The sequence below is a fragment of the Stenella coeruleoalba genome, assembly GCF_951394435.1.
Source record: "Stenella coeruleoalba genome assembly, chromosome: 2".
Taxonomy (NCBI): domain Eukaryota; kingdom Metazoa; phylum Chordata; class Mammalia; order Artiodactyla; family Delphinidae; genus Stenella; species Stenella coeruleoalba.
Window position 1 is genome coordinate 167,873,220 of NC_137147.1, and position 27,212 is coordinate 167,900,431.

Sequence of the window (27,212 nt, forward strand, 5' to 3'; positions counted from 1 at the left end):
TACTAAGATACAGTTACCTGCTGCACATAATTTAAGAAGGTCTCCTCTAAATGCCTGAGTAGACATCAAATATTGCATAATTTTAGAACAAGAGAAGACTTTAGAGATTAGTTTTATTTGGCTGATTGACTTTGCCTTGACTGATTATTACTTTAGAAATTTAATTTCTCCTTTTTCCTAACTCTCTGAAAATGGATATTACAGTGGAGAGCATCTCAGTAAAAGTTAGAGAAAATGATACTGACGTGTGGCATAGTGGAATATTTGCATGTGCTGTGTGTTCCCTTTAGATAGTGATAAACTATTTGAGGGTTATTTAGCATCCATCTGTTACACTTTTATAGAGCATTTCAGTTTAAAACAGATTTTGAAAATTATCCTTTGAACTCATGCACAGACTTTCTGAAAATGCCTGTGTAGCCCACCAAAATATGTCTGATACTCTTCCATTTAAATTTGCCAAAAGAAAATGAGAGAGGAGATTTCAAAAAGTAATCAATTTTTCCATAGGTAGGAGTGCCAGTGGTTTAATGAGAAAAATCAAAGTTAAATTTATTATATAGTTAGTTTCAGCTTTTCCACAGAACTTTTAGAATAAAGGCTATTAATTTTGCCTTATTTAACAGAATAAAGATGAACTATAAATTAAAACACAATTATAAATGTGTTTTTAATCATTAATAGTATGGATTTTTCATTTGCCCAAATAAAGAGCATCTAACTTCTAAAATTGGTGTTATGGAAAAGAAAAGGATAGTTGTACAGAAAGTGAAAAAAAAAATTCACTGGTACTTTATTAAGAATATAAATATTCCCTCCAATGAAAACGCAGACCTACACGTGCACACGTGAATGTCCTGACAGCTGTGCTGTTCTTCCAGCCTCTACAGATGACAGTGCAGCCGAGAAGAAAGGGGGAACCCTTCACGCCGGCCTCATCGTTGGAATTCTCATCCTCGTCCTCATTATAGCCGCAGCCATCCTTGTGACAGTCTATATGTATCACCATCCGACGTCGGCAGCCAGCATCTTCTTTATTGAGGTGAGTGTCCAGTAGAGTACATGAAAACCATGCTAGCTGATGAACTCCAGCCATCTGCTGACACCACCTGCATTTAATAGTTAGCACATGATTTCTCCACTCTGCAGTTGTGAGCTGGCTGATGTCACACGTGCACGCATGCGTGTGCACGTACCTGTTGATAGATGGCTTTCACGTGATGAGCTCAGTTGCCTTACCTCAGGAGCTTTTAAAGAAATAAGCCATCTCGCCTTTTACAGATCGAAAAGAAAATAGAAACCATATTTTTTGTCTTAGAAACCATATTTTTTGCCTTATTGTACCAAGTATGTTAAGCAGCTGCTCTTCGATCCTAGAAGGAAATGAAGCGTATGCTGGAGGCTAAAGGATTTCGCTTAAATCAACTAATCGCTGTAACAGTAATCGAGTATTGGCCAGATTCATCATACAATATGGTGACCCTGCTCTTAAAACGCTCACAGACTATTTAGGAAAAATACATGTTTCCCTACAAAATAGCAGCTACAACAATAAGATTATGGTATGTGCCATCACCGTTTTGTGTGATGTGTGTATATTTATACATGTACATATAAATGCACATGCATACACACACGCTCATTCAAACACAAAGGGAGCACTGTGCCGAATCAGTGTTGTGTCTTCATGTACAGAAAGTAGAGTTAGTGCCAGTGCCCAAGAGCAGTGAGGTAGGAGAACCAGCGGCTGTGTACAAAGGGCCAGAGCCAAGCCCTGATGTCCAGAAGGCCAGAGACTGGGAAGCCTGGGGGCCACAGGATAAGGTCAGTGTGACCAAGTCACCTTCTATCCTCCAGACAACTGGGCTTCCTGGGCCTCGTGTGTGCATAGCTTTCACCCCAACATCTTAATGGAGCCACTGCCCTTCAACACAACATAAATACTAGAGCAATGAAGGAAATCTTCTCCCTCGGAGCTTCAAACTTGTAAACTTTAGGTCTTTTCCAGTTCACTGGGTGAGGTACAGTGGGCAGCTTTGTTCACGTGTTGAGTAAGAAATTATAACGACCTTTAAAGTACAAAGTTACCTTTAACCTCTATAACAGGGGGAAGTGAATGCAAATCAATTAAGTAATTGCTTAGAAGTCCTCTACGGCTCTCAACTGTCTGTGGAGTAAAGTGCAGTCTCCTTAGTTCTCCTTCAAGGCCTTGGCTATTTGTATCTTGTCTATCATTTCAATTTTTATCCCATAGCTTCTTAACCTGGAGTTCAGTACCATCAAATTCACTCTATTCTCTTCTCCATACACACCCCAAATTCCCCACGTCACCAAGACATTACTCATTCTGTTCCTTCCACCAAAAAAGTCCTCCCCTTCCATCTCAATTCTTGAATTCTGTATCCAAGTAGCCTTCAATACCATGTACCCTGTAAGCTTCCCCGGACCATCTCTCTGCCAGGACAGCTGGACATAATCTCTCTTTCCTCTGAAATTCTATCCATAGTAATACATCTCTATCTTTCTCTGGCATTTACCTTTCTGTTTTGCATTAGAGTTAAATATGTATGTGATTTATTCCACCCTACAGACTTATAAATTCCTCGAGATTTGGATTAAATAACTTAAGCCTTTCAAGTAAGAGGTATTCTATCAGTATTTTCTGGAAAGAAAAAGATAATAAATATCCTAGGACATTTAAAACTTCCACTAAATTTTCACACATGAAGTCTTCCAAAAATGTCATTCTCATTTAAAGTCATAATAATCGAGAAATTATCAGGTATTGCATTTAGTTGGAAAGCTCTTATTAAGTTTTGTTAATGTGCTTAATTTTCATGCAAGAAAGCAGAAAACTTCCCCGAGGTCATGAATGCATTGCTCCAAGATCTGACAAGTGACAAGCTGTAAAGCTTCAGTGACTAACCAGACATCAGGCTGCTGCTGTAACCCTCACAGGTTTAAGCCTGTTTATACACTATGAAGTTTATTTTCTGACACTGTGAAATATCTGATGGTGATGGTATTAGTGCAGTTGCACAGTGCAAAGGACCCAGTTCACACCGATTCACAGCAATCCTTGTATGACTACAAAGTAAGACTGTAGAATAGTGAAAGTACTGCCGGGAGCGGGAGGGCATTAATCTTAGAGATAATTTAATTCTACACCCTTATAACACGAAGGAAGACACTGAGGTTCAGAGTGGTGGAATGGCTTCTCCAAGGTCGAAGAGCCTCACTTCTGGGAAGAGCTCTCGTGTTTCAACACTCAAGTGAAGCAGAATCATTCTGCAGATTCCCAGATTCTCTGTCAATTGCCAATAATTCTGCCTGAATCACTAACTCTTTGACACCCTGCTGTCCTCAAGCAGCTCACAGTGGCTGCCTGGCAGAAGATTTTTGAAGATAATAATAATAATTTTACTATTATTAAAGCGGACCCATGTTTTCAAAATTGAACGCATATCCGTGATGACTGCACAGTGACTGACATGCCAGACCTATGAATTCAAACGTTTGAATTACTAATTACATTAGAGTTATTGGAGCTTCCCTGGTGGCGCAGTGGTTGAGAGTCCGCCTGCTGATGCAGGGGACACGGGTTCGTGCCCCGGTCCGGGAGGATCCCACATGCCGCGGAGCGGCTAGGCCCGTGAGCCATGGCCACTGAGCCTGCACGTCCGGAGCCTGTGCTCCGCAACGGGAGAGACCACAACAGTGAGAGGCCCACGTACTGCAAAAAAAAAAAAAAAAAAAGTAGATAGCAGCATAATATAGAACATGAAAATCAACTTGGATGATATTGGTAAACTCAATCTCCTTATGCACCAATAACTAATTTTTTTTTTTTTTGTGGTACACGGGCCTCTCACTGTTGTGAGAGGCCCGTGGGGTAAATTCCACTTGATCATGGTGTATGATCCTTTTAATGTGCTGTTGGATTCTGTTTGCTAGTATTTTGTTGAGGATTTTTGCATCTATATTCATCAATGATTTTGGTCTGTAATTTTCTTTTTTTGTAATATCTTGTCTGGTTTTGGTATCAGGGTGATGGTGCCCTCATAGAATGAGTTTGGGAGTGTTCCTTCCTCTGCAATTTTTTGGAAGAGTTTGAGAAGGATGGGTGTTAACTCTTCTCTAAATGTTTGATAGAATTCACCTGTGAAGCCATCTGGTCCTGGACTTTTGTTTGTTGGAAGATTTTTAATCACAGTTTCAATTTCATTACTTGTGATTGGTCTGTTCATATTTTCTGTTTCTTCCTGGTTCAGTCTTGGAAGGTTATACCTTTCTAAGAAATTGTCCATTTCTTCCAGGTTGTCCATTTTATTGGCACAGAGTTGCTTGTAGTAGTCTCTTAGGATGCTTTGTATTTCTGCAGTGTCTGTTGTACCTTCTCCTTTTTCATTTCTAATTTTATTTATTCGAGTCCTCTCCATCTTTTTCTTGATGAGTCTGGCCAATGGTTTATCAATTTTGGTTATCTTCTCAAAGAACCAGCTTTTAGTTTTATTGATCTTTGCTGTCGTTTTCTTTGTTGCTATTTCATTTGTTTCTGGTCTGACCTTGATGATTTCTTTCCTTCTACTAACTTTGGGTTTTGTTCATCTTTCTCAGTTCCTTTAGGGTTATGGTTAGATTGTTTATTTGAGACTTTTCTTGTTTCTTGAGGTAGGCTTGTATTGCTATAAACTTCCCTCTTAGAACTGCTTTTGCTGCACCCATAGGTTTTGGATTGTCGTGTTTTCATTGTCATTTGTCTCTAGGTATCTTTCTATTTCCTCTTTGATTTCTTCAGTGATCTCTTGGTTATTTAGTAACGTATTGTTCAGCCTCCGTGTGTTTGTGTTTTTTACATTTTTTCCCCTGTAATTGATTTCTAATCTCATAGAGTTGTGGTCAGAAAAGATGCTTGATATGATTTCAATTTTCTTAAGTTTACCAAGGCTTGATTTGTGACCCAAGATGTGGTCAATCCTGGAGAATGTTCCATGTGCACTTGAGAAGAAAGTGTAATCTGCTGTTTCTGGATGGAATGTCCTATAAATATCAATTAAATCTATCTGGTCTATTGTGTCATTTAAAGCTTGTATTTCCTTATTAATTTTCTGTTTGGATGATCTGTCCATTGGTCTAAGTGAGGTGTTAAAGTCCCCCACTATTATTGGGGGACTGTTGATTTCCTCCTCTTTTATAGCTGTTAGCAGTTGCTGTATGTATAGAGGTGCTCCTATGTTGGGTGCATAAATATTTATAATTGTTATATCTTCTTGGATTGATCCCCTGATCATTATGTAGTGTCCCTTGTCTCTTGTAGCATTCTTTATTTTAAAGTCTATTTTTCTGATATGAGTTCTGCTACTCCAGCTTTCTTTTGATTTCCATTTAAATGGAATATCTTTTTCCATCCCCTCACTTTCAGTCTGTATGTGTCCCTAGGTCTGAAATGGGTCTCTTGTAGACAGCATATATATGGGTCTTGTTTTTGTATCTATTCAGCGAGCCTGTGACCAAAAGTTGGAGCATTTAATCCATTCATGTTTAAGGTAATTATCGATATGTATGTTCCTATTACCATTTTCTTAATTGGTATGGGTTTGTTTTTGTAGGTCCTTTTCTTCTCTTGTGTTTCCCACTTAGAGAAGTTCCTTTAGCATATGTTGTAAAGCTGGTTTGGTGGTGCTGAATTCTCTTACCTTTTGCTTGTCTGTGAAGCTTTTGATTTCTCCATTGAATCTGAATGAGTTCCTTGCCAGATAGAGTAATCTTGGTTGTAGGTTCTTCCCTTTCATCACTTTAAATATATCATGCCACTCCCTTCTGGCTTGTAGAGTTTCTTCTGAGAAATCAGCTGTTAACCTTATGGGAGTTCCCTTGTATGTTATTTGTCGTTTTGCCCTTGTTGCTTTCAATAATTTTTCTTTGTCTTTAATTTTTGTCAATTTGATTACTATGTGTCTCAGTGTGTTTTGCCATGGTTTTATCCTGCCTGGGACCCTCTGTGCTTCTTGGAATTGGGTGGCTATTTCCTTTCCCATGTTAGGGAATTTTTCGACTATAATCTCTTCAAATATTTTCTCGGGTCCTTTCTCTCTCTCTTCTCCCTCTGGGACCCCTATAATGCAAATGTTGTTGCATTTTATGTTGTCCCAGAGGTCTCTTAGGCTGTCTTCATTTCTTTTCAGTCTTTTTTCTTTATTCTGTTCCGTGGCAGTGAATTCCACCATTCTGTCTTCCAGGTCACTTATCCATTCTTCTGCCTCAGTTATTCTGCTATTGATTCCTTCTAGTGTATTTTTCATTTCAGTTATTGTATTGTTCATCTGTGTTTGTTCTTTAATTCTTCTAGTTGTTTGTTCTCTAATTCTTCTAGGTCTTTGTTAAACATTTGTTGCATCTACTCGATCTTTGCCTCCATTCTTTTTCCTAGGTCCTGGATCATCTTCTCGATCATTATTCTGAATTCTTTTTCTGGACGGTTGCCTGTCTCCACTTCATTTAGTTGTTTTTCTGGGGTTTTATCTTGTTCCTTCATCTGGTACATAGCCCTCTGCCTTTTCATCTTGTCTATCTTTCTGTGAATGTGGTTTTTGTTCCACAGGCTGCAGGATTGTAGTTCTTCCTGCTTCTGCTCTCTGCCCTCTGGTGGATGAGGCTATCTAAGAGGCTTGTGCAAGTTTCCTGATCATCTTTATTTTTCAAATAACATTTTTTTCTTTTATTATATACTCTTTGTAAACATCATTCTGATGGTTGTATGCTATTCCATTCAACATTCATTCAGTAGCTTTACATTGATTGTCTCTTATGCTGTCAAGTGGTATTCAGAAAGCACTGAGGGCCTAACGTTGCTAACATTGCCTTGAAGTAAAAAAGAACCTTATTTCACGCAGTTTGACTACATGTTAGTTTTCTATTGCTCTGTAACAAATTACTACAAACCTGATAACCTAAACTAATACACACTTACTGTCTTACAGTTCTAGAGGTCAGAAATCCAAACTTAGTGTCTTTGCGCTAAAGTCAAGGTGTTGGCAGAACTGGTTCCTTCTGGAGGCTTCAGGAAGAATAATTTCGTTGCCATTTTCAATTGTTTCAATTGCTGCATGCGTTTCGTGGCTCCTGGCCCCTTCTTCTCATCATTCCAACCTCTGCTTCTATCATCACATCTTCTACTAATTCTGACCCCTGCCTCCTTCTTATAAGGCCCATTGTGATCCAGGATCTCCCCATGTCATGGTCCTTCATTTAATCACATCTACAAAGTCTTTCACCTATATGGTGGTTGACAGGTTTTTGCAATTAGGACATGGACATCTTTGGGAGGCCATTATTCTGCCTACCACAGGCTGAATCAAATGTGAGATGCATCACACACTCCCCATTAAACTGTGACATGCCCTTGACCTTAAGACACATCCCAATTTCCATGATATTAAAATGTGACCCAGTGTGTATCTTCATGTATTTCACCACAAAATCCAGACTGCATTAAACACTTGTAGGAATTAGTTTCTGTGCTGTGCTAGGCACTGTGCACACTGTGATGAATTTTAATGACTTGGCCTCCAGTGGGTAGACCGCAGTTCATGCAGCCAGTCTTGTATTGTGGAGCATTGGGGCTCTTACCATTTTTTGCTGTTATAATTGGCCCCATTATGAACATAGTAATGGTAACAGCGAACATTTATTAAATTCACTGGGAGGAGTGATTTACACTTATTACCTCATTTAATCCTCACAAAGACCCTATGAGGTACTCAAATTATCTCCATGTCATAGATGAGGAAGATGAGGCACAGCATTTAAGCAGCTTGCTCAGTATCACGCATTTAGTCAGTGGTGGAGTAAGGCTATCCAGCCCAGGCTCTCCAGAGATCATACACTTAGCCTCTAGGCCATGCTGCCTCTCTGTGTGTAAAAGGGTCTTGCTTCATGCACTGTATGTTGCAGTGTAGGAGGATGTGTAGCTAAGGGCATACATTATGTCCTTAGAACAGATTCCCCAAAGTAGAATCAAATGAAAGAAATAAATAGTTTAAAAGCACTTAACAAATATTGCCAAAATCATTGCCCAAAGAGGTACACCAATTTATGTAGTTGTCATTGCTATTGTCTTTTTTTAGCGAAGATAATAATGACAGTACCTATTATCTGTTTTGTTCTTGCAGAAAATATACACCAGTTATTATATGTTTTGTGGACACAAACACTCTTCCTCATACATTACCTGGGCTTTAGCTTTTAAACTTTTTGTTTATAGAAAGAGAATAGGATAAAATGGGGATTAAATTCTAGAAATTCATTGTTATATGGAATGCCAAGTGAATATGACTCAAGGCAATAAAACGATTAAAATCAAGAGAAAAGTAGATGAAAATCAGGAGGCCTTGATGATAAAGCAAACCTGTCACTCCATATATTGTATAATTAAACAATAATTGAGTTGACTGTTTACACCTCATGTCTTCATACAGAGGATCTGGGCCAAGAGTTCCATTCTCCTGAGACATCAGTCTTTACTCATCTGGCAGAATGGTCTATTTTTCAAAAACTTACCTTCTGTATTCCTCCATCACCCTCTTCAGGTCTTAAACTGAGCATTTTCTTTCTTTTGACTTTTTACTATATGGATTTCATTTTGTGTTTACCTGTCTGGCTTCTCTCAGTAATTTTCGAATAGACACTTGATTTTGACCAAAACCCATCTTGTTATACATGAATGAATAACATGCTTAAAAATCTTTTTTAAAATCAGGTTCACTGTCTTGAAATAAAATAGCAGAGAACAAATATTCAAATAAGCATGTTTTTCTTAATTTTTAATAGATTTTGATGAAAGTACTATCTCTTTGGAAGAATTAAATATGCCTTTGGTTCTACATCAAATTTAATGTTTGCTGAACATTCCTAAGCATGGATTCTGTGATTTATAATAAATTTTTATTGCATGAATATGGGCTACAGACATAAATGTTTGCACTGTTGAATACTATCACTATTTAAGATTTTTAAATAAGATACAGAAAATGTAATCTAATTGAAGGCCAAGAAAGTAATAGTATAAAGTGGTAACCATATGAAAAAAACAATCCCATGAAAGGATTCTATGTGGACCATAAACAAAATAATTTCAATTAACAATCTTAATAAAAGAATTCATGATGAACACCGTGCTTAATTTTCTTTAGTATTCTAAACAATGGCTGATATTTAGACATTTATGTGCAGATGTGACTGTTCTATATTAATAAAAATGAAGAGAAACAGTAAAACTGTGATGATAAAGATGATCAATACCTTGGCAAAATAGATTCTATGAGTAAAATATTAGCTTTTTTGATAATAGAAAAGCAAAAACTAAGAATACCCTATCCTGCTGCTGATGCTGTAGGGCACTATTGAAAACGTCCTCAGAGAGAAAGAAATCAGTAGAAAGGACTCATTTAAAGATGGTAGAGAATTATAGGAACAAGGTCCTTCATGTTTCAGGAGAGCACTAAGACAATGCAATGGTAACGGAGTTTGTCTCTGAGTAGGTTATAATTTTTACTCTGAGGATTGGAGAAAGGACAGGGGCAGAGCTGTGCTGTCAGTGTGGCAGCCACCAGCCCTGTGTTGCTGTTGAGCACTTGGAATGTGGCTAGTCTGGAATAAGGTGCATGTAAAATACACACCAGTTTTTGAAGTTTGAGCACAAAAAATAGAATGTATGATAACATTAATAATTTTATATTAATTACATGTTGAAATGAAAATATCTTGGGTATAATGGCTTAAATAAAATATATTATTAAAATTAATTTCACTTTTTAATGTGGCTACTAGACACTTCTAAAATTATGTTGGTGGCTCACACTCTATTTCTACTGGACAATGCTGGTTTATAGAGAAAACCTTGCAGAGAAGAGGGGGTTAAACAGAAAATCTGATTCTCTCCATATTTTTTAAAAGTAGAAAACCAGGTGATTTTCAGCACAAGGGAGAAGTTAGATGCTTGAGGAGAGAGATGGCTGACAAAGCTATCTGATATGTTGACCATTCATTCATTCATCTATTTGAATTTGTTGAGTCCCTATTATGTGCCAGGTACCCAAGACACAGAGATAAACAAAATGGACAAGAAACCATCCTTGCTGTCATGCAGCTTCCATGCTAGTGAGGAGAGAGAGAAGATAGATATACTTTAAGCTAGGTATGGATTTCAAGTTGAATGTTTAGTTATAAAAGAGACAGTCCTCATAAAATGCTTAGAGAAAATGTTAACCTTTTTTGAGCAGTAAGATATTATTAGTCAGATAATGAAGGATATAAGAGTTTATGATGATCTTTGTTCCTGAACTTCAAATTTGGTAATAATCAGTTCTGGGTAGATATGTACAATACACACACATGCATAAGTAAATAAGACTGCTCTCCAAAACAGTTAATTTTCCTGAAGGACAAAACAGTCTCACCATTCTTAAATTGTGCATACTAATTTGAACTTGAAGTCACACGATGGTTTTCACAGTAAAACCTGGACGTAAATGTCTAAATACGGGCTTCCCTGGTGGCGCAGTTGTTGGGAGTCCGCCTGCCGATGCGTGGGACGCGGGTTCGTGCCCCGGTCCGGGAGGATCCCACATGCCGCTGAGCGGCTGGGCCCGTGAGACATGGCCACTGAGCCTGCGCGTCCGGAGCCTGTGTTCCGCGGCAGGAGAGGCCGCAGCGGTGAGAGGCCCGCGTACCACAAAAAAAAAAAAAAAAAAAGTCTAAATACCAGTCACTGTTTATATCATACCTTAAAATTCTTATTATTTCTAGGGAACCAAAATATCTGCCTTTAGTGGAAGTTCCCAGTATTTTTTATCCTCAAACTCATAGGATGTCGAAACAAAAAGAAACATCAGCATGCATGCAACCCAGGGATTTTGTAACTTTTTCAAAATAAAGTGTATGAATTCCCTCCAGTATCTACCTTACCTGCATCTCCTTGCGGGTTTATGTTTTGTCTTAAAAATTTGTGGGAATTTTGCATTATACTCTATAATATAGACACATTTGTTTAATGTAAACTTTTAAAAAAAAGATTCTGCCCCCCATCCTTCAACCAAAGATGACATTTCAAAAGATGAGTCTTCTTTTTTCTGCAACTTTGAGCATCCCTGGCACCCCGTTGCACAGCCCTAGGTACTATAAAATCCAGAAAAATCCAAACCAGCAGAGCCCTGTGTTCCTGGAACCTAAGTGGGAAGTGTCCTTTCTCCCCCTTTGTTGGAGGCAAGTCCAATGTAGAGACAGAAACCCAGGATGGTGAAACAGTTCTCCTGGGGCATGTCAAAGCTGGTTTCAGAGCCAGTACTCGAACTCAGGACTCTTCCTGGCCTGTAGGCTGCGCTGCCACAGCAGAGGCATAACCATAGACTTCTGAGCAATTTGTCACTCAAGGGATTCCTCACCCCAAGAAGTATTTGGGAATAACAAGGACACATGGAGAATATGATTAAAGGAAGACGGGCAGCTGTGGCCCTCAACTTTTCCTGGCAGTCAGTAGTGGTGCCAGGAAAGAAGCCAGAGGAAAGGAGCCAGGCAAGGACTCAGAGGCTGGTGCTGGGGAGGAAAAGTGTTTGCTCAAAGTCTGGCGTCTGGCTTTGCAGCTGCCTAATGAGCAGCACTTGGGAGGCAGGAAGACATGGCCCGCTGGCGGCCTGCGCCATAGACAGAGAATTCGTTTCAGAGCCCAAAGGATCCTTTTATCTTGAAGTCACAGGTTTTTTTCATAACTGAGTTTTCCCTTAAGGCATTCCTTAGTCTTATTTCAGTCTTAAAGAAAACTCAAGGAAAAAATGATTCATTGAAACAAAATATTTATTTCTATTTCTTAGAGGAGGCAAAAGCTGGCATTCACTTTTGGTGAACTGCTATGAAGAAGGAAAGTTTAGGCAAAACCTAGCTGAAATGGTTTGACACCCTCATTAAAGAAGCTGTTTTATTAGATGGCAGATTTCCAGAAATCTAGCAATATTTAGGGGATAAAGGTGAAAATGGTTTGCATATTTTTAAAGACACTCTTTGTGTATCTGTTCTAAGATGCTAGAATCTTATTCATGTGCATCATTGAATGTTTTTGAGACATCAGTTCAAGCTTATGGTGATTCCCTTATTTACACAGTTACCAAAATAAGATTTCTTTTATAGGTATCGTCTTTAAGTTACTCTTCTGCATACCACGTTTTAAGTTAAATTCCTAAAACTAAAATATTTTCTTCCCTTCCTCAGGGAGAATTATTAAAAATAGTGAATAAACTAATATTTCACTGAGCTCTCTGCTCTAATTGCTTCTTAATTACCATTCCTTAACTTATTTTTCATAGTGCATAAAGCCATGAAATAAATTATATATATATTCCTATTATATTTATATCATGCGTATTTATATATGTGTGTTTTATGTATATTTATGTGTGTATAATATGTATATTTTATACATGTATATAAAATCTCCACAGGGAAGCCCTTAAGAGATGGAAGAATCAAATGAATAAATAAATAAAAACCCGCAGAGCTACAGTCCACTTGGGCATCTGTAAACCTGAATTATGTCATTTTAAGTATATGATATAAGTTTTAGGTATTCCAGTCTTTTCTTTAAAAAGAAGACTGCTCTACTTATAGTACCAACTGTTGAGTAATTTCTTCCTTGTGATTTTGGTAACTTTTTTGTTAAAATAAATACTCAAGTCTGTCTATTTGTGGAGACAGATAATAGAAACTTTAATTTTAGCAATAATTATTGCATTGCAATAATAATAAATTTATTCGATTATAGATTATTTTTCCACCAGTTCCACATAGTATAATTTTTTCTGACAGAAATACAAAACAACTAAACTAAATAATTTGATTATCATGACATGCTTTGGTTTATAAATAAATACTAGAATTATTTGTGATTGTAAGAAAATTGAAATTTTAAAATTTGAGTTTAGAAGATTCAAAATTCAGAATCTAGAGAACAGAAATATAAAGAAATGTATTTTAAATGATAGAAGTAATCATACTCTTTGTAATTCCATTAGAAATGATTAGGCAAAAGTACTTTTAATTTGCAAGTGGATTAAGATTATTTTGCTCTATTTTCTTGAGGTGATGCTGTCATGAAAACTTTCTTAATATAAACAAAATAATTTTCAATTCAAAATTAAAACAACTTTTCTTACATCATATAGTAAGGGAATATAGAGTCAGAATTATTAGTTCTGTTTCTACTTTCAGCTAATTACAATATTTATATTTTAATGAGAAAACCATTCATCTGTTCAAAATAACTTTTTTGTGAACACTGACTCTGGGACCAGTGTTATCCTTGGCAAAAACTTTAAAAGGGGAAATGATATTTGTTCTGTTAAAAGGAGAAAACTTTTTTTTCTATAAAAAGAAAATAGATTTATGATAATTATTCTAAATCTCAGTGCAATGTAAAGTTCTAGGATTGTAGTAAGGGATAATCTTCTTTTAATTGTATATCAGGGTCTTTTTGTTTTCTATCTGAATTTATGTCACATATCTTAGTTTTTCAAGTTTTCCTTGCCATTGACCTTGAAATATCTGTGATTCAGTATCTGGTAATTGGGCTTGCATCTTGAATATGTACAAGCTTAATGTGGAGAAAATTTGATGTAGTGTGAGGATAAAAAACATTGAATTTTAGTGAAAAGCAATCTCAACATTTGTAATTTATAATATATGGCTGTCAATTTTAAAATGTATCATATGTTTCATGAAGAGTAGGAAGGCATCTCACCAAAAGTGATAAGCGTACCCCTACAGCGGAGGAACGTACCCAACCTTAAATGTGTTTAGAGGAGAATGATTATTACGGGCTTCTGACTCATGCCTGGAATATGAATGAAAGGAGAAGTTCTAGCTGAGAAAAGTCTAGAAGGAGGAGCATGTTAGCTCCCACCACTGTTGATAGGCTATCCCATGAACAAGGTGTCTAACTTCTTCTGGATGGATCTCAAGGATGGTTATGAGGGTCTCTGGGGAGAAGCTATGAAGATACGAATATGAGCTAAATATAGACTTTCTAATAATCAGAGGTACCCAGAGATGGTACTCAGAGGCTCTGGGGTGATGAGCTTTTCATCACCAGAGGTCCTTAAGCATTCAAGAAGGCCCCTTATTCAGGACTTCGTAGAGTGTATTTAAGCATTATATATGTGTATGCACTCGAATGAATTTAAGGTTTGTTCTATCCCTGTAAGTCTTGAATATTCTGGTGCCCCCTCCACCCACAAAGTCGTACATGTTTCAGAAAAATACAAAAATGGCAAAGTAAACTAGAAAGCATGATTGTGTGTTTGCTCACACAACCTCCCAGTTTTTGAAGACACCTTAATTTTTCATAACCCAAAGTGCAAAAGTGAAACTCATGCCCACACAACAAGGCTACAAGGAAGACTATAGTTCTCCTATCCAGAGAATATAGTTAGTTGTGAGCTAATACTCTGAGGTGGAGGGGACCCACCAACTCTTCACCTTTTAAGGAAGTTGGTAGATTTCATGTTCATGTTGCTGCAGGACAGGCAAGACTCCAGTTTGTCTTTAGTTAAAGGTCTGCATAAAAACAAAGGAATTTATCAGGAAAGTAACAGCCGGTACAAAGTGCCTTAAATAAATCTTTCCCAGTAAGGGTTACTTGAAATAGAATAAAGTAACGTAGAGCCAGAGATACAAAGTGCTGTTTTGCCTTCTCCCATGGTTCTCTCAGCAAATGAATTCCTTAAGTTTTACGAAGAGGTGAGGTTGACAAGTAAGTATGTATGATTTCTTTAAATAGGTAGGAGAAGCAAAGCTTACTTGGCACTTTGCACTTAGAAATAAACTCGTTTGTGGTTTTCTTTCTATCTCCATCTTTTTCTCCCTTTCTCTTAAGATTTCAACTATTCTGAGAGCTTTTGGTATAACATGTAAGCTCCAGCCACTTAAAATCACTTCTGCTACTCTGTTTCCTTCCCTCACACTGCAAAGAAGCCTTAGGGAATTTTTTAATATTCTCATTCAAAAATTTTTTCTGAAATTTAAGTTGGCATTTTTCCCATTCCTATTTTATTTCAATCTGTGATCATTAACATCTTCATATTATAATCACTGCTAATGGGCAAAGTACTTTTTTATTCTCACCCTTCTCTTAACTATAGAAAACACAGATTTCATTCACATTGAAACTCCCATGTGCACTAAATGATGCAGCTGAGTCACATTCCAGGCAGGTGCAAATCTGTTTTCCTGACGTAGAACAGAGTGTAGGTCCCCAATCTCGATCAGGAGGAGGTAAGAGGAGAGCGCAGCTACTTAGTTATCTTCCCTCCATGAATCTCCACTTAAGAAAATATATCATCATCTCTTATTGATCTCCAAGTAGTAAAGAGACAGATAAATATCTTCCTTGCCTTCCTGCCTTTATGAGCCTAATATATATGAATATATATATATATTCAGTCATTCATTTACCTCAGCACATAGAACAATTGCCTGTTTTATTTATTTGTCAATGAAAGGTATAAGACTAAAGTATTCTCAGTGATATTTTCATTCAAATCAATTTTGTGAAAGACTTTATAGTAATAAATGATGTGATTTAACAGTAATGAAAAACAAAGTCCTTTAAATATCAAAAGATAGTGCTAATGGAAGTTTCGAGGAAGTTGCTAGTGGTGGTAGCAGCATAAATGTCTTGCTTCCAAAATATCCAGATAAAAACAGACAGAACAACTGGATACAAAAGTCAAAACCTTGTGGGCAGCATTTACAACAAAACCAGCTGACAGCTTACGTCCAAAGTATAAATATGAACCCTCAAATACAGCAGATAATAACAAGCCACCGATATCCACAAGACCTGAATGTTGTCCATATCTGTGTGCAAGGAAGCAAAGGGTAGCAACAAGGTGTCCAACAGGCATGAAAACAGGAGAACCACAAAATAGCCAATAGGCATTGACTAGAAAATACAGCAGGCTAATGTGAGAACAGCAGCAAGAAATGGGAAGGGCAAATGCCACCCTGGTTGCAGGTGAGTGCACGGGCCCTATGTATAAATTTCTGAAGGAGCTAGAGTGGTTCGGTTTGAAGAATTCTCAAAATTGACCTGCCAGGGCCATCTTCCATGACAGTGCCCACGCTAGGACAAAACCCTGGGAGTGGATTCAGAATTGAGTAGGATAGAGACAGCAGAAATTTTAAAAGCAGGGGTCAGGGGAGGTTCTTTTAAAGATATGCAGGGAAACAGAGTCAGGAAATATCAGAGAGCAAGCCATCATACGTTTTTAATACAATTGAAGAACAACAGAAGAGAGAACTCTGAAACTAATGATGTTACTTCAGCCAGTCCTCTTTCTGAAAGTTCAGAGAAACCAAATGTGAATAAAAATAAGCAGAAGAAAAACATGGAGGTGAAATCCCTGCAAAGATACTACAATTTAAAGAGAATAAAGAGCAGAATTATGGGATTGGCCAAAAAGTTCATCCAGTTTTTTCCATAAGATGTTCGGAAAAACCCCAGTGAACTTTTTGGCCAACCCAATATGTCCCTACAGTCAGCGAAAGCATATCAGAAAGACATGCCTTTAAAAATCTACTGAAAACTCTAAAGTACTATTTCAAAACTAGCTAAAAAGCATTAAGAAAATGATGTATAACATTAAAGAACAACTCAAATTGGCATTATATAAACTGAAAAATGTGGTGAACATCCTTGAGAATTAGAAATAAAAGAAAAAATCAGAAATAAAAGAAAAAAATCATTTTGGAAATGAGGAAAAAACTAGAATAAGAGAAGAGCAAATAAACACAATTTTTGTGACCTAGGAGAAGTAAAAGGTTAAAAGAAAGAAAAGTTTAAAATTGAAAAGAACTAAAGAAGGAGATAAAAAAGATTTGAGAGATAATGACAAATATTAAAGATTTACAAAGACCCAACATGTGGATAATAGGAATCCCTAAAGAGGAAAACCAAAGCAATAAATAAGTAAACACAAAATGTAAAAATTATATAAACTATGATTTTTTTTACAAAGTTCCTGCAACTTACCAAAAAAATCTAAATATTGAAAGAAGACAGTGTGTACCTGAGATTATTGACCCAAAGCAAAACCAATTGGTTAACATTAAAATTTATTTTACTAAAATCACAGGATGATTTTTTTAAAGAAAGAAAGAAAATCCTTTGTGCACTTAGACAAATGGAACACCTGACTTTTAAGGGAATATGAATTAGATAATCATCAACTTTTTGACAGCAATTTTTTAAGCCATAGGAAAATGGGGTAACAATATTAAAGGAAAGGAAATGTAAGCCAAGGTTTTATATCCAGCAAAACTAATTTTCAAGTATAAAGGGCACAGTAAACTATTATTAACATACGAGAGTCTGGCAATGTTGTTTTCATGAGCTTTTCCTGAGAAATCTATTAGAGAAGAGCTTCAGATAAACAAAGTGACAAAAGAGATATCAAACAAGAACTTGTGAACTCAGTTGGCACCACTCAGAAACTTCTGTACACTTTCCCCATATGACTGTCCTTTGTACATTTGAAGGTGGCTATTGCTGGAATATGTATCTCATGTTTCAGCTTCCTCTACCTGACAACGAACATTTTGGAATTGTTTAGAAAATGTTCACAATATTTTTTCTATATGTTTCTCCATTTATATTTTTAAATGCAATTGCTAATTTAACAACTAATATTATATGTCAAGTATACTTTAATTTAAAAAGCAAATGCAGCTGCTAATTTATACATGCATGTTTTAATTTATATAATAATTGTACACTATGTATATTCATGATAATGTGCATAATTTATATATGCACATTCTAATCTCCCATTCACTGAGTGTTAAAATAATAATGTTACGAGTAGTAATATATCGTTTATTATTGCTTTTGATCTGGCATATACTGTATTAAGTGTTTTATATTTGTAAATCTCTGGGCCACATATAAGCCACTAAAAAGAGGTAAATTTGAATAACACAGATGGCTAACTGTTCAGCATAATTTGTGTTCCCAGTTCCATAGTAGAGATTTGTGACTGGTGAGTAATTATGCAATTTAAGATTACATTTCCCAGGTTCTCTTGCATCTGAATGTGGCCATATGACTACTGAGCACTAACAGTAAGTGATGTGTGCCACTTTTAAGTCAAGGCTTTCAGAATTGGATGTGTCTTTTACACACCTTACATCCTCTTCCATCAACTGGATACACAGTCCAAGAGACTGGAGAAGCCAAGTTGAAAAAAGCCTGATCCATGCATGGAAGGAAGTTGCCTGCCTATAGGAACACTTGTCTTGGATTATTATGTGAACAAGAAATAAACTTCAATTTATTAAGCCATTGAAAAAATTAAAAGAAGGATTATTAAAAGAGAAAATAGTTACCATCTAGTGGATGTAAAGCCACTTAATAAATTCATTAAGATAATGAAATATCAGGGAAAATCATTGGGCTGGGTATGTTTTGACAAACAACATAATTGCACTAGAATTTGTTTAGAAAGAGAAGTATATAAAAAAGGAACCAGATGGACTAAAAACCACTGACGATATTGAACAAATTCAAGTCAAAAGAAAACCAAGGCGATAAATATATTGATAGTGACAAATCCAAATGTAAAAGAAATGAAATTATTGGAGAAAAAAACTATAATAACATAAAGTTATACAAGACATATATTGTCTATAAAAATTACAGGAGTACAGAAGCGGAAGAGTAAAATATATTTTAAAAAACTAAACAATTACGTTTTTGCACTTAAATTTTTATTTACCAACTGTAAAATCTATTTAGCAGAATATATTTAGTGTAATTGGAAAAACTGAGTATATATCTATTTTTTTAATGAAACGATTTATGATATTTCAGTGGGACAAATAAGTAACCAGAGGTTATGAGACTTGAAATTATTTTCTATTAACTCTGGTTAGTAGGTGGAACTGACTGATCAGTTCTTTCAAGGGACTGTCTTTAAAACAAAATCAGAAAGACTTCCCTCATTGTATTATTTTAGTTTACTTCTGAGTGAACTTTAATAACCATATAGTAGCTCCAGGGGACAGCACATCTGTCTCATTCATTGTTTTTATCCCCAGGACAAGCACAATACTTATAAATATTTGCTGAATAAATTGTCTCATCTAAAATAATCCGAGTAGAACTTCAATAAACAGAATCATGAAATGACAGAAAGTTGAAGACAGCAGGAAAGTTAAGGAAAAAATCAAATGCAGTGGTTCACAACTTTTGCATTACATATCTCACCTAAAGAGAAATTAGACTTCATTTCCCTGAATAAACATTTGTATACTTGGAAATATAAATAACTCTTGAATTTGCAGCACTGATGTTTTAAGATGATGTAGTAAGCTATTTTTAATGTAAATCTTACTGGTATATTTTAGTTGAGTCATTCACCATGTGTTTTAAATGCATACAACTAATGTTGATTTTAAAATATTGCCCTTTTAAAAATTACTGGCACATATTTATCAGATATAAGGCTAACAGAAGGTTGTAGGCTCACAGTAAGTAGAGTACCAGTGTTTGTCGTTTCTCATTTTCTACATGAGAATGTGGATAACCTCCCATGAGATGGGAAGTGATTTGCCTGAGGCCTTAGTGCTTGACAGTAACAGAAGCAGGAACCAGTTAAATGCAGTAGAAAGAGTGCAGTGCAAAGAGGACAGACCTTGCATAAATTCTAGCTTTTAATTTATTAACTTTGTGACTTTTGGTCAATTCCTTAACCTCTCGTGTAATCCAACCGGGAATTAAAACCAAATTTGCTGACTCCCAACTGCCTTCATCAGCATAGTGTTAAAAGCACTATTTTTAAAAAAAGATGGTCATTAGTCTTAGCCAAAAATTATATAAATACCAAAATTTATTGGAGGTATTCATCTTTTTCCCATTCCTCCCTTGTATTTGTTGGAGAGGTTCATTTCCCATACCTACCCTCCTTTCTTATGCGAATGTTGGTGAGTTGCCCAAATGATAAAAAGGAAGGGAAAAAGTGATTTAGAGTGATCTAAATGATTCACAAACCATTTTCTCAACCCCTGGATATAATACCATTGATTGTGCAATAAAAAGAGTCATTTTTATAGGTTCTAGTTGGTCTATCTCAGACATCTTGATTTTTTTATTCTTTTCTTTCATTTTAAAAATGCTGTGAACGTTGCAGTTACTTCCAGGACTGTAACCTGGCTCACATAGTATCATTCCAATGGTTATCATTACTTCTTTATCACAGGATGTCTTGCACTTTCAGCTAAGCTTTTGTGGAAATTACATGAATCTTTGTAAAGGATAGTAATGAACATCATTGGAGGCTCTAAGTAAGGAACGATTAAACACTGATATTAGTCAGTTATAACATTGTATGGAAACAGTTATGAATGCATCTGTAATATCCCTTCAATTGCTCTCGTACAGCAGATATTCCTTAACATTTATTTTTCTGCCATACTAATGCTATATTGTTCCCCTTTTGATATTTTTATTGAAGTCTAGTTGATACACAGCATTATATTAATTTCAGTGGTACAACACAGTGATTCAATTTTTTATGGGTAGGATCATCATTATTTTTTATTTCAATTTCTCAATTGACTTGAAAAGAGATAGTGTGTATCCAGAATTCCAAAATAAATAGATCGAGTTTCTCGAATTTAAAAGAGATATACCATTATGCAAATCTATTTTTCTATGGTACCTTAAATAGGTAAAAAGTTTGCTATCTGCCTTTTAAAATGTTTCTAAACCTTTTAATTTTATTTAAACATATACAAATTAAACACGTCCTGAAATACCAGTCGAATATTACAGATCTATTTTTGTCCTGGCTTGGTTGATAAACGTTACACTAAATCGTCCCATGAATAGTGTCCAGCCTTGGATTTGATGGCATAAAGCGTTCAATTGGGTTGTTTCCTAATCTTGTGATTGAATGTAGACTAAAGCATGCAGTCCCTTTAGGGCAGGAAATAACTCATGATCTGCCATTCCTAAGGTCACGGCTGGTTAGAGTTTAACTCGCCACTTTTCTTTCACCTCACTGAGAAGCAGTGATGCTCCAGATACCAGTTACTTGATGAGAACAGCCTCTTCGGGACCACAGCCAGTCCTACTGTTGTCCAGATCAGCACTAACTCACATTCGACTTTTATGAGAACATTTATGAGCAGGGCAGCATTATCTTGTCTTTTAACCAAGTCACTGGGCACCAGTGACCTGGCCTGTTTTCACACTCAACTGCAAATTACTTTTCCACAGCGTAAACTGCCTGTCTCATAGCAAATTATTACTCTATTTTAGTAGACGACGGCCACTCATGGCAGCGTGGTTCAAAAAATCAAAAGATACTGCCAAATGCATTATCAACATAATATTATAAGCTAATACCAAAGAAGCCTGGAATCTTCTCAGCTCATATCATGGAAAAGCAATCAAAACTGAAACTCCTATTTGTGAAATGCAATCTGGTAGATGTTCTTAATATCGCAGAGTTGCAACTAGGGGAAACATATAACCCAGTTTATGTCTGTTGTCTGATGTAAGTCGTTACTAGTTCTCCCATTCGCTCTCAGAGTGTCCTAATTTGGACAATGTCATATGGTCACCCTGTATATAATATTTGCCAGCTTATTATATAGGTGGAATCATAGAACATAAAAACTTTAAAGACCAAATAGCCACATAGGAATTTAGTAATAATACAAAGAACATCAACGGTGTGTTCCATGCTGAATAGTTCAGGCAAGCACTGCAAAATTCTTAGGAAAGAGAGGGAGATGAATCAGGGGGAATTTCATTCAAGAGGCAGTATTTGAGCAGAGCCTCAAAAGAGTGCCAGGCCGTGCCTAAGCAAAGAGGAAGGGGAGACGCCATTCACATGGAAGAGGGGTATGTTATGATTTTACAAAAGCATTAAATCAAGAAGGGGCAAGATGGATTGATCTATTCAACTGTATATTGGTATCTACAGAAAAGTACTGGGAGTAGCTTTAATGTGGATGGAGGTCACATGTGACAGGCTTTGAAGAACTAACTACAAAATCTGGGCTTCCTTCTATGGGCAGTGAGCATCAGTGATGTAATAAAGGAGTAGAAGTTGAAAACGGTGTTGGGGAAGGGGGCTGGAGACAGCTGGAGAAGAGAGAAAAGACCTGCCGAGGAGAGCTGGAAGGCTGTCTCGGTAGTTCATGTGTGAGATGAGAGCTGCGAGCTGAATTAGGGTATTAATAGAAGGAATGGAACGGGGCTACTTCAAGAGCCATGTGAAGGCAGAAGATAGAATTTAGCCATTTTCATTTGCTTAAAGCTTTGTGTCTGAAAGTGCTTTCAATTAATTATCTTTGATTCTCAGTGAGGTCCGTAAATGTAGGCATTTGTTATAGCCCTGTTTTACAGAGAAAGTAACTGAGAGTCCCAGAAATTAAGCAATTCCAAAACTCCTATAGCTAATTTATGGTAAAGGTGGGGAGAGTATCCTGATTCTTTGAATCGAATGTGTGGGGTGAAGAGAAAGAAGGAAAGATAATTCCAAAGTACGAAAGCTGAGACACGGGGAAATTAAATTTTCTAGCCACAGAATTAGAAACATCAGAGGACAAAGCTAGTTTAGGAAAGAAAGTGATGGGGGTGGATTTTAAGCATGTTTGGTTTGAGCTGATGGTCAAATCACAATTGGGCCTCTTCAGAAAAGCAACTGAAAGGCTTCACTGGTGGCGCAGCGGTTGAGAGTCCGCCTGCCGATGCAGGGAACACGGGTTCGTGCCCCGATCCGGGAGGATCCCACGTGCCGCGGAGCGGCTGGGCCCGTGAGCCATGGCCGCTGAGCCTGCGCATCCGGAGCCTGTGCTCCACAACGGGAGAGGCCGCGACAGTGAGAGGCCAGCATACCACAAAAAAAAAAAAAAAAAAGCAACTGAAGATAAGGAATGGATTAAGATAAAGCAGTCGAGTGAGAAAATGTGCAAGTTACAATAGTGAGAATTGAACCCCAAGAGAATAAAGAATGCTACGGGGAAGAGAGATCAGAGAGCTCCTGGCTCCCTTAGGACATGTTAAAATATAGCATTCATAAACCAGGGAAGGAGACAAGTGTAAAAGGTAAAAGAAAAAAAAAAGAAAGGCATAACAAAAGAAAAAAACCCAAGATGCAAGAAAATATACCGTCAAGGGAAGGTATCAAAAATGAAGAGTAGGCAGCAGTATAAAGGGCTCTAGAGGCACCAAAGAATTAGAAGAGAAAAAAGGTACTAACTTGACAAAGAGATTATTTGTCACCCGTGAGGACGCAGTTTCAAGGTAAGGAGCAGACATCAGATTTAAGGGGGTAAAATTGGTGGTGTAATGTGAAGGCAGTGGATTCAGTCAGACATTCAAGAGAGATTTAGTAATGAGGCTACAAAAAAACATCAAGTAAAGGTGGTTTTTTTGGTTTTTTGGTTTTCTGATGTTGAGTATAGGCATAAGGTAAAGAAAAAAACGGATTTTTTTTTTAAGGTGCTTGGGAAGGAGGGAGGGATGAAGTAGAGACAGGATTGAGTAGGAAATGCAATTAACTATGCAAGGAGGAAGACTATCTTTTTATTTCAGGTAAGAAGAAAGGCTGAGTAGATATGAAGGCATTAGTGAAGAGAGAGGGGAAAGGGTTAGACCTTAATGGCTTCATCTTCTCAGTAAAAATGGGTGATGAAATATGAGATTGAGAGAGGACAGCACAAATTAGGATTGGATGGAGTCTGGGTGTATCATGAGGATTTAACAAGAGAAGAGTGAATCAATGAGTTCCCAATTGAAAGAGTGGGATTCTGATCTCAGGTGGCCTCGGCCCACAGCTGCTTGAAGCAGGGTTTCAGTTCCTGGCCAGTGATTGAGGTCGGGTTCGCGGCGGTGAGATACCGAATCCTAGCCACTAGACTAGTGGTCAGTGACAAGGCCCTGGCCCTCTGACTTTGCAGAAAAGAATTCCCACAAGGACGGAAAGTAGTGAAACAAGTAAAGTGTTTATTAGGAGGAAAAGAGTACATGTGGATAGACACATGGGGGGGACTCAGAGAGAGAGTCGTGCTCTCGTGGTAGTTTGAATCACTTATATGGGGCATTTCTTCCAGGTTTCCTTTGGCCAGTCACTTTGATTTGCCTGGTTCTGAGTCCGTATTTGGTATATCTCAGGATTCTCCCATGTGTGCACGTGCATCTCTTAGCCAAGATGGATTCCAGCAAAGAGGCCTATGGATAAATTGACATTATGCCCCTTTTGACCTCCAAGGAGGTTTCTAGTTGGGAAGGTCTCCTTGACTTCCAGAATGAGAAATATGTGGTCTCTTGTCTTTTATCTGGGCAGGGCTCAGCCTCTCCAATTTTCCTGCTATTACTGAGTTTCTGTCCAAAGGGGACGAACTCCATTTGCTCAGCCTGGGGCCCATCTATCTCCAGCCTCAATTCTTTGGGGCTGGGTTAACGTGAATATGTAACTTTTTTCTGCAGTAGTTGTGACAGCTTAGGGTCTGGAATAGGAAAATGTAGGAGATGAGGATTTAAGATGAGGATGAGAGAACTTAATTTAAAGGAATTAGAGGTAGTGCAGTGCCGTGAGATGGCCAGGCCTTGGAGGTGGCTGTTTTGAGATTAGATAGAACGAGCAATATAGAAGAGATAAAAGTGGATATTTTCAAAACGACTGAGGAGGAATCCTGAAGAAGAGAGTGTTGAAGTTATTAAAGTTGCTGGAGGAGATAAAGTAGAGGGGGAAAACAAAGCGCAAAAAACCAGTGTCAAGCAGCCGGCAGTCTGCACTGAGAGTTTCATTCTGTCCTCTCTCTTCATGTTCAATCTTCTCATGAAACCATCTCTGATGACTCAAATCCAAAAGACCTCTTTCCTCCAAACTCATAAAATTTACTTTTAAATACTTTCAGCACATACTTGACCTTATACTGAGTAATCAAATCCCTTGTCTGCATTTTTAGCTTCAAGTGTATTCAAGCTTTTGTATGCAAATACCTTATTTTCCCTTAATATACTTTAAATGCCTTAAGCTTAGTGTTGTGTTTTACATATAGGTGCTTAAATAGAAATTTTATTGGCTGACTGAATGCAGTTATATCCACATGAATGCGCTAATAGTCACTATTAACCAGTCATTCTTATTTGGGGCAACAAAATGCCCAATAATGGGTTGAAGTCAAAAGAGGAAAAAAGTCTCTGTGTGCTGAGTCTCTCACGGGGCATAAACTGTAGAAGATCTGTGCAAGTCTGTACGAACACTCGTGAATCTCCTTGTGCGTCACACTTTGCTAGACATGGTAGATCAATGCGGAACCCAGGGTAGGGCTTTGAGGGCAATCTGCCCCAGGTGCAGGTCATGAGGGGGCGCATTGTCTATAGAGAATGGTATAATTACAGTAGAACTGACTAAAAAAGGTGAGATTTTTATTATCACTGTGTACCTGAAATTCTAAATTGTGTTAAAAACTTTTGCTGATCTAAGGTCTGAAGAGTTGATTCAGTCACTATTGAGCTTTACTAACATAGCATATATGTAAACTTCAACTGAGCACAGTTTTCTTACTTTTCCTTTGATGAATATTGTCTTCTACATGAAACTTAATTCAGAGAACTCCCAGTTACACGCTTGGCGCCTCACAGCCGACTCAGCTGCATGCATTCATTTAGAGAATAAATGAATTCTTTTGAATCATGACTCCATCTGGAGTTCCTTGTACGTGTTCAGGATCAACGGGTCTCCAACCCACAGAGTACTACACGCATCTGTGTTAAAACAGTAGATTCAAAAGAAAGAACGATGGCACTATGGTTGTAAAGACAAAGAAAAAGAACTTGGGTTACTTCAATTCTATTATTGCAAAGTACAAATCGTTCTCTGAATCTGGTCCTCACTCATTTGGCAATATTCCCTCGTCTGTCTTTTCCCCCTTTTTTCAGAAACACATTGTCATTTGCATCTTCCCTTTTTGTACAGTAATATTTGTTTTGTTTTTTATTTGTAATGTCTTTTGCTGGTGTGATTATGTCTATGAAGTTCAAAACAGGAAGGTTTTCAGTGTCTGCTTCTTTTCTGGCCATTATTATTATTCATTTCCTTTTCTGATTATGACTGAAAATAATGTTGTCTTGCAGAGGAGGCAGACGTTACAAAAAGGATCTACTCCAGATGTCAGGTATCTTCAGTACACCACTGCCACAGCTATTTCAGAGTTGAACAGATATGACTTTGACTCCAAGGACAGATACATATAGTACATGTATGCAACCACATAAACAACCACAACGTGTGCTAAAATGTGACAAGAGATGTAGCTAGAATATCAGGAAATGTCTCAGACAACGCAGGAGAATGAAAAGTAACTTCTCATCTGTAGGTAGGAATCCAGAAATCTTTCTCAGAAATAATGTGAAGTGGATAGTGTTTGTATAAGTAAAAATGATGAACTAAGTGGCATTCCAGTTTAGGGGAGAACCACAGGCCAAGGCTCGGAGTAGGAAGGCATGGGATGTAGACATGGAAAGTGGCTCTCAACCCTCACTGTGCATCTGACTGACCCGAAGAACTTTTTTAAAAAATTCACCTGCCTGGGCCCCAGCGAGAGATTCTAAATCAGTTGGCCAAGGTGGGCTTTGACTTCAATACTTTTGTTTTAATCTCCCCAAGTAATGTTATTTTTAGTCATGTCTGAAATCCACTGGGCTATTAAAAACAAATGGACATTAAGTGTTTGAGCTGTGTGATTGAAAGATCTTTCTCCCCATATTAAAGAATTTGTACGTAATTTAGGAGCCAATAGAAAATCACTTAATTTCATTTTATTTTTTAATTTTTATTTTATATTGAAGTATAGTTGATTAACCATGTTGTATTAGTTTCAGCTGTACAACAGAGTAATTCAGTTATATCTATACACGTATCTATTCTTTTTCAAATTCTTTTCCTATTCAGGTTATTACAGAATACCAAGCAGAGTTCCCTGTGCTATACAGTAGGTCCTTGTTGGTTATCTATTTTCAATATAGCAGTGTGTACATGTCAATCCCAAACTCCCAACCTGTCCCTCCGCCTTTAAGAATACTTTTGCGTTTGGAAAATTATGTGAGTAATATGATGATTTTGTTATTCCCAGTAAATAGCTGTTCTTCA

The 27,212-nt window shown here is 37.2% G+C and overlaps 1 protein-coding gene across 3 annotated transcripts in view; it reads left to right on the forward strand.

Annotated features, from left to right (window-relative positions):
* The window catches only part of PLXDC2 (plexin domain containing 2), a 417,308-nt gene that overhangs the window by 376,782 nt on the left and 13,314 nt on the right, over positions 1-27,212 (forward strand). For all 3 annotated transcript variants that reach the window (XM_079915193.1, XM_079915195.1, XM_079915194.1), the window contains one exon: positions 882-1,042. In XM_079915193.1, the coding sequence (XP_079771319.1) occupies positions 882-1,042 (161 nt within the window). The remainder of the gene's footprint in view (positions 1-881; positions 1,043-27,212) is intronic.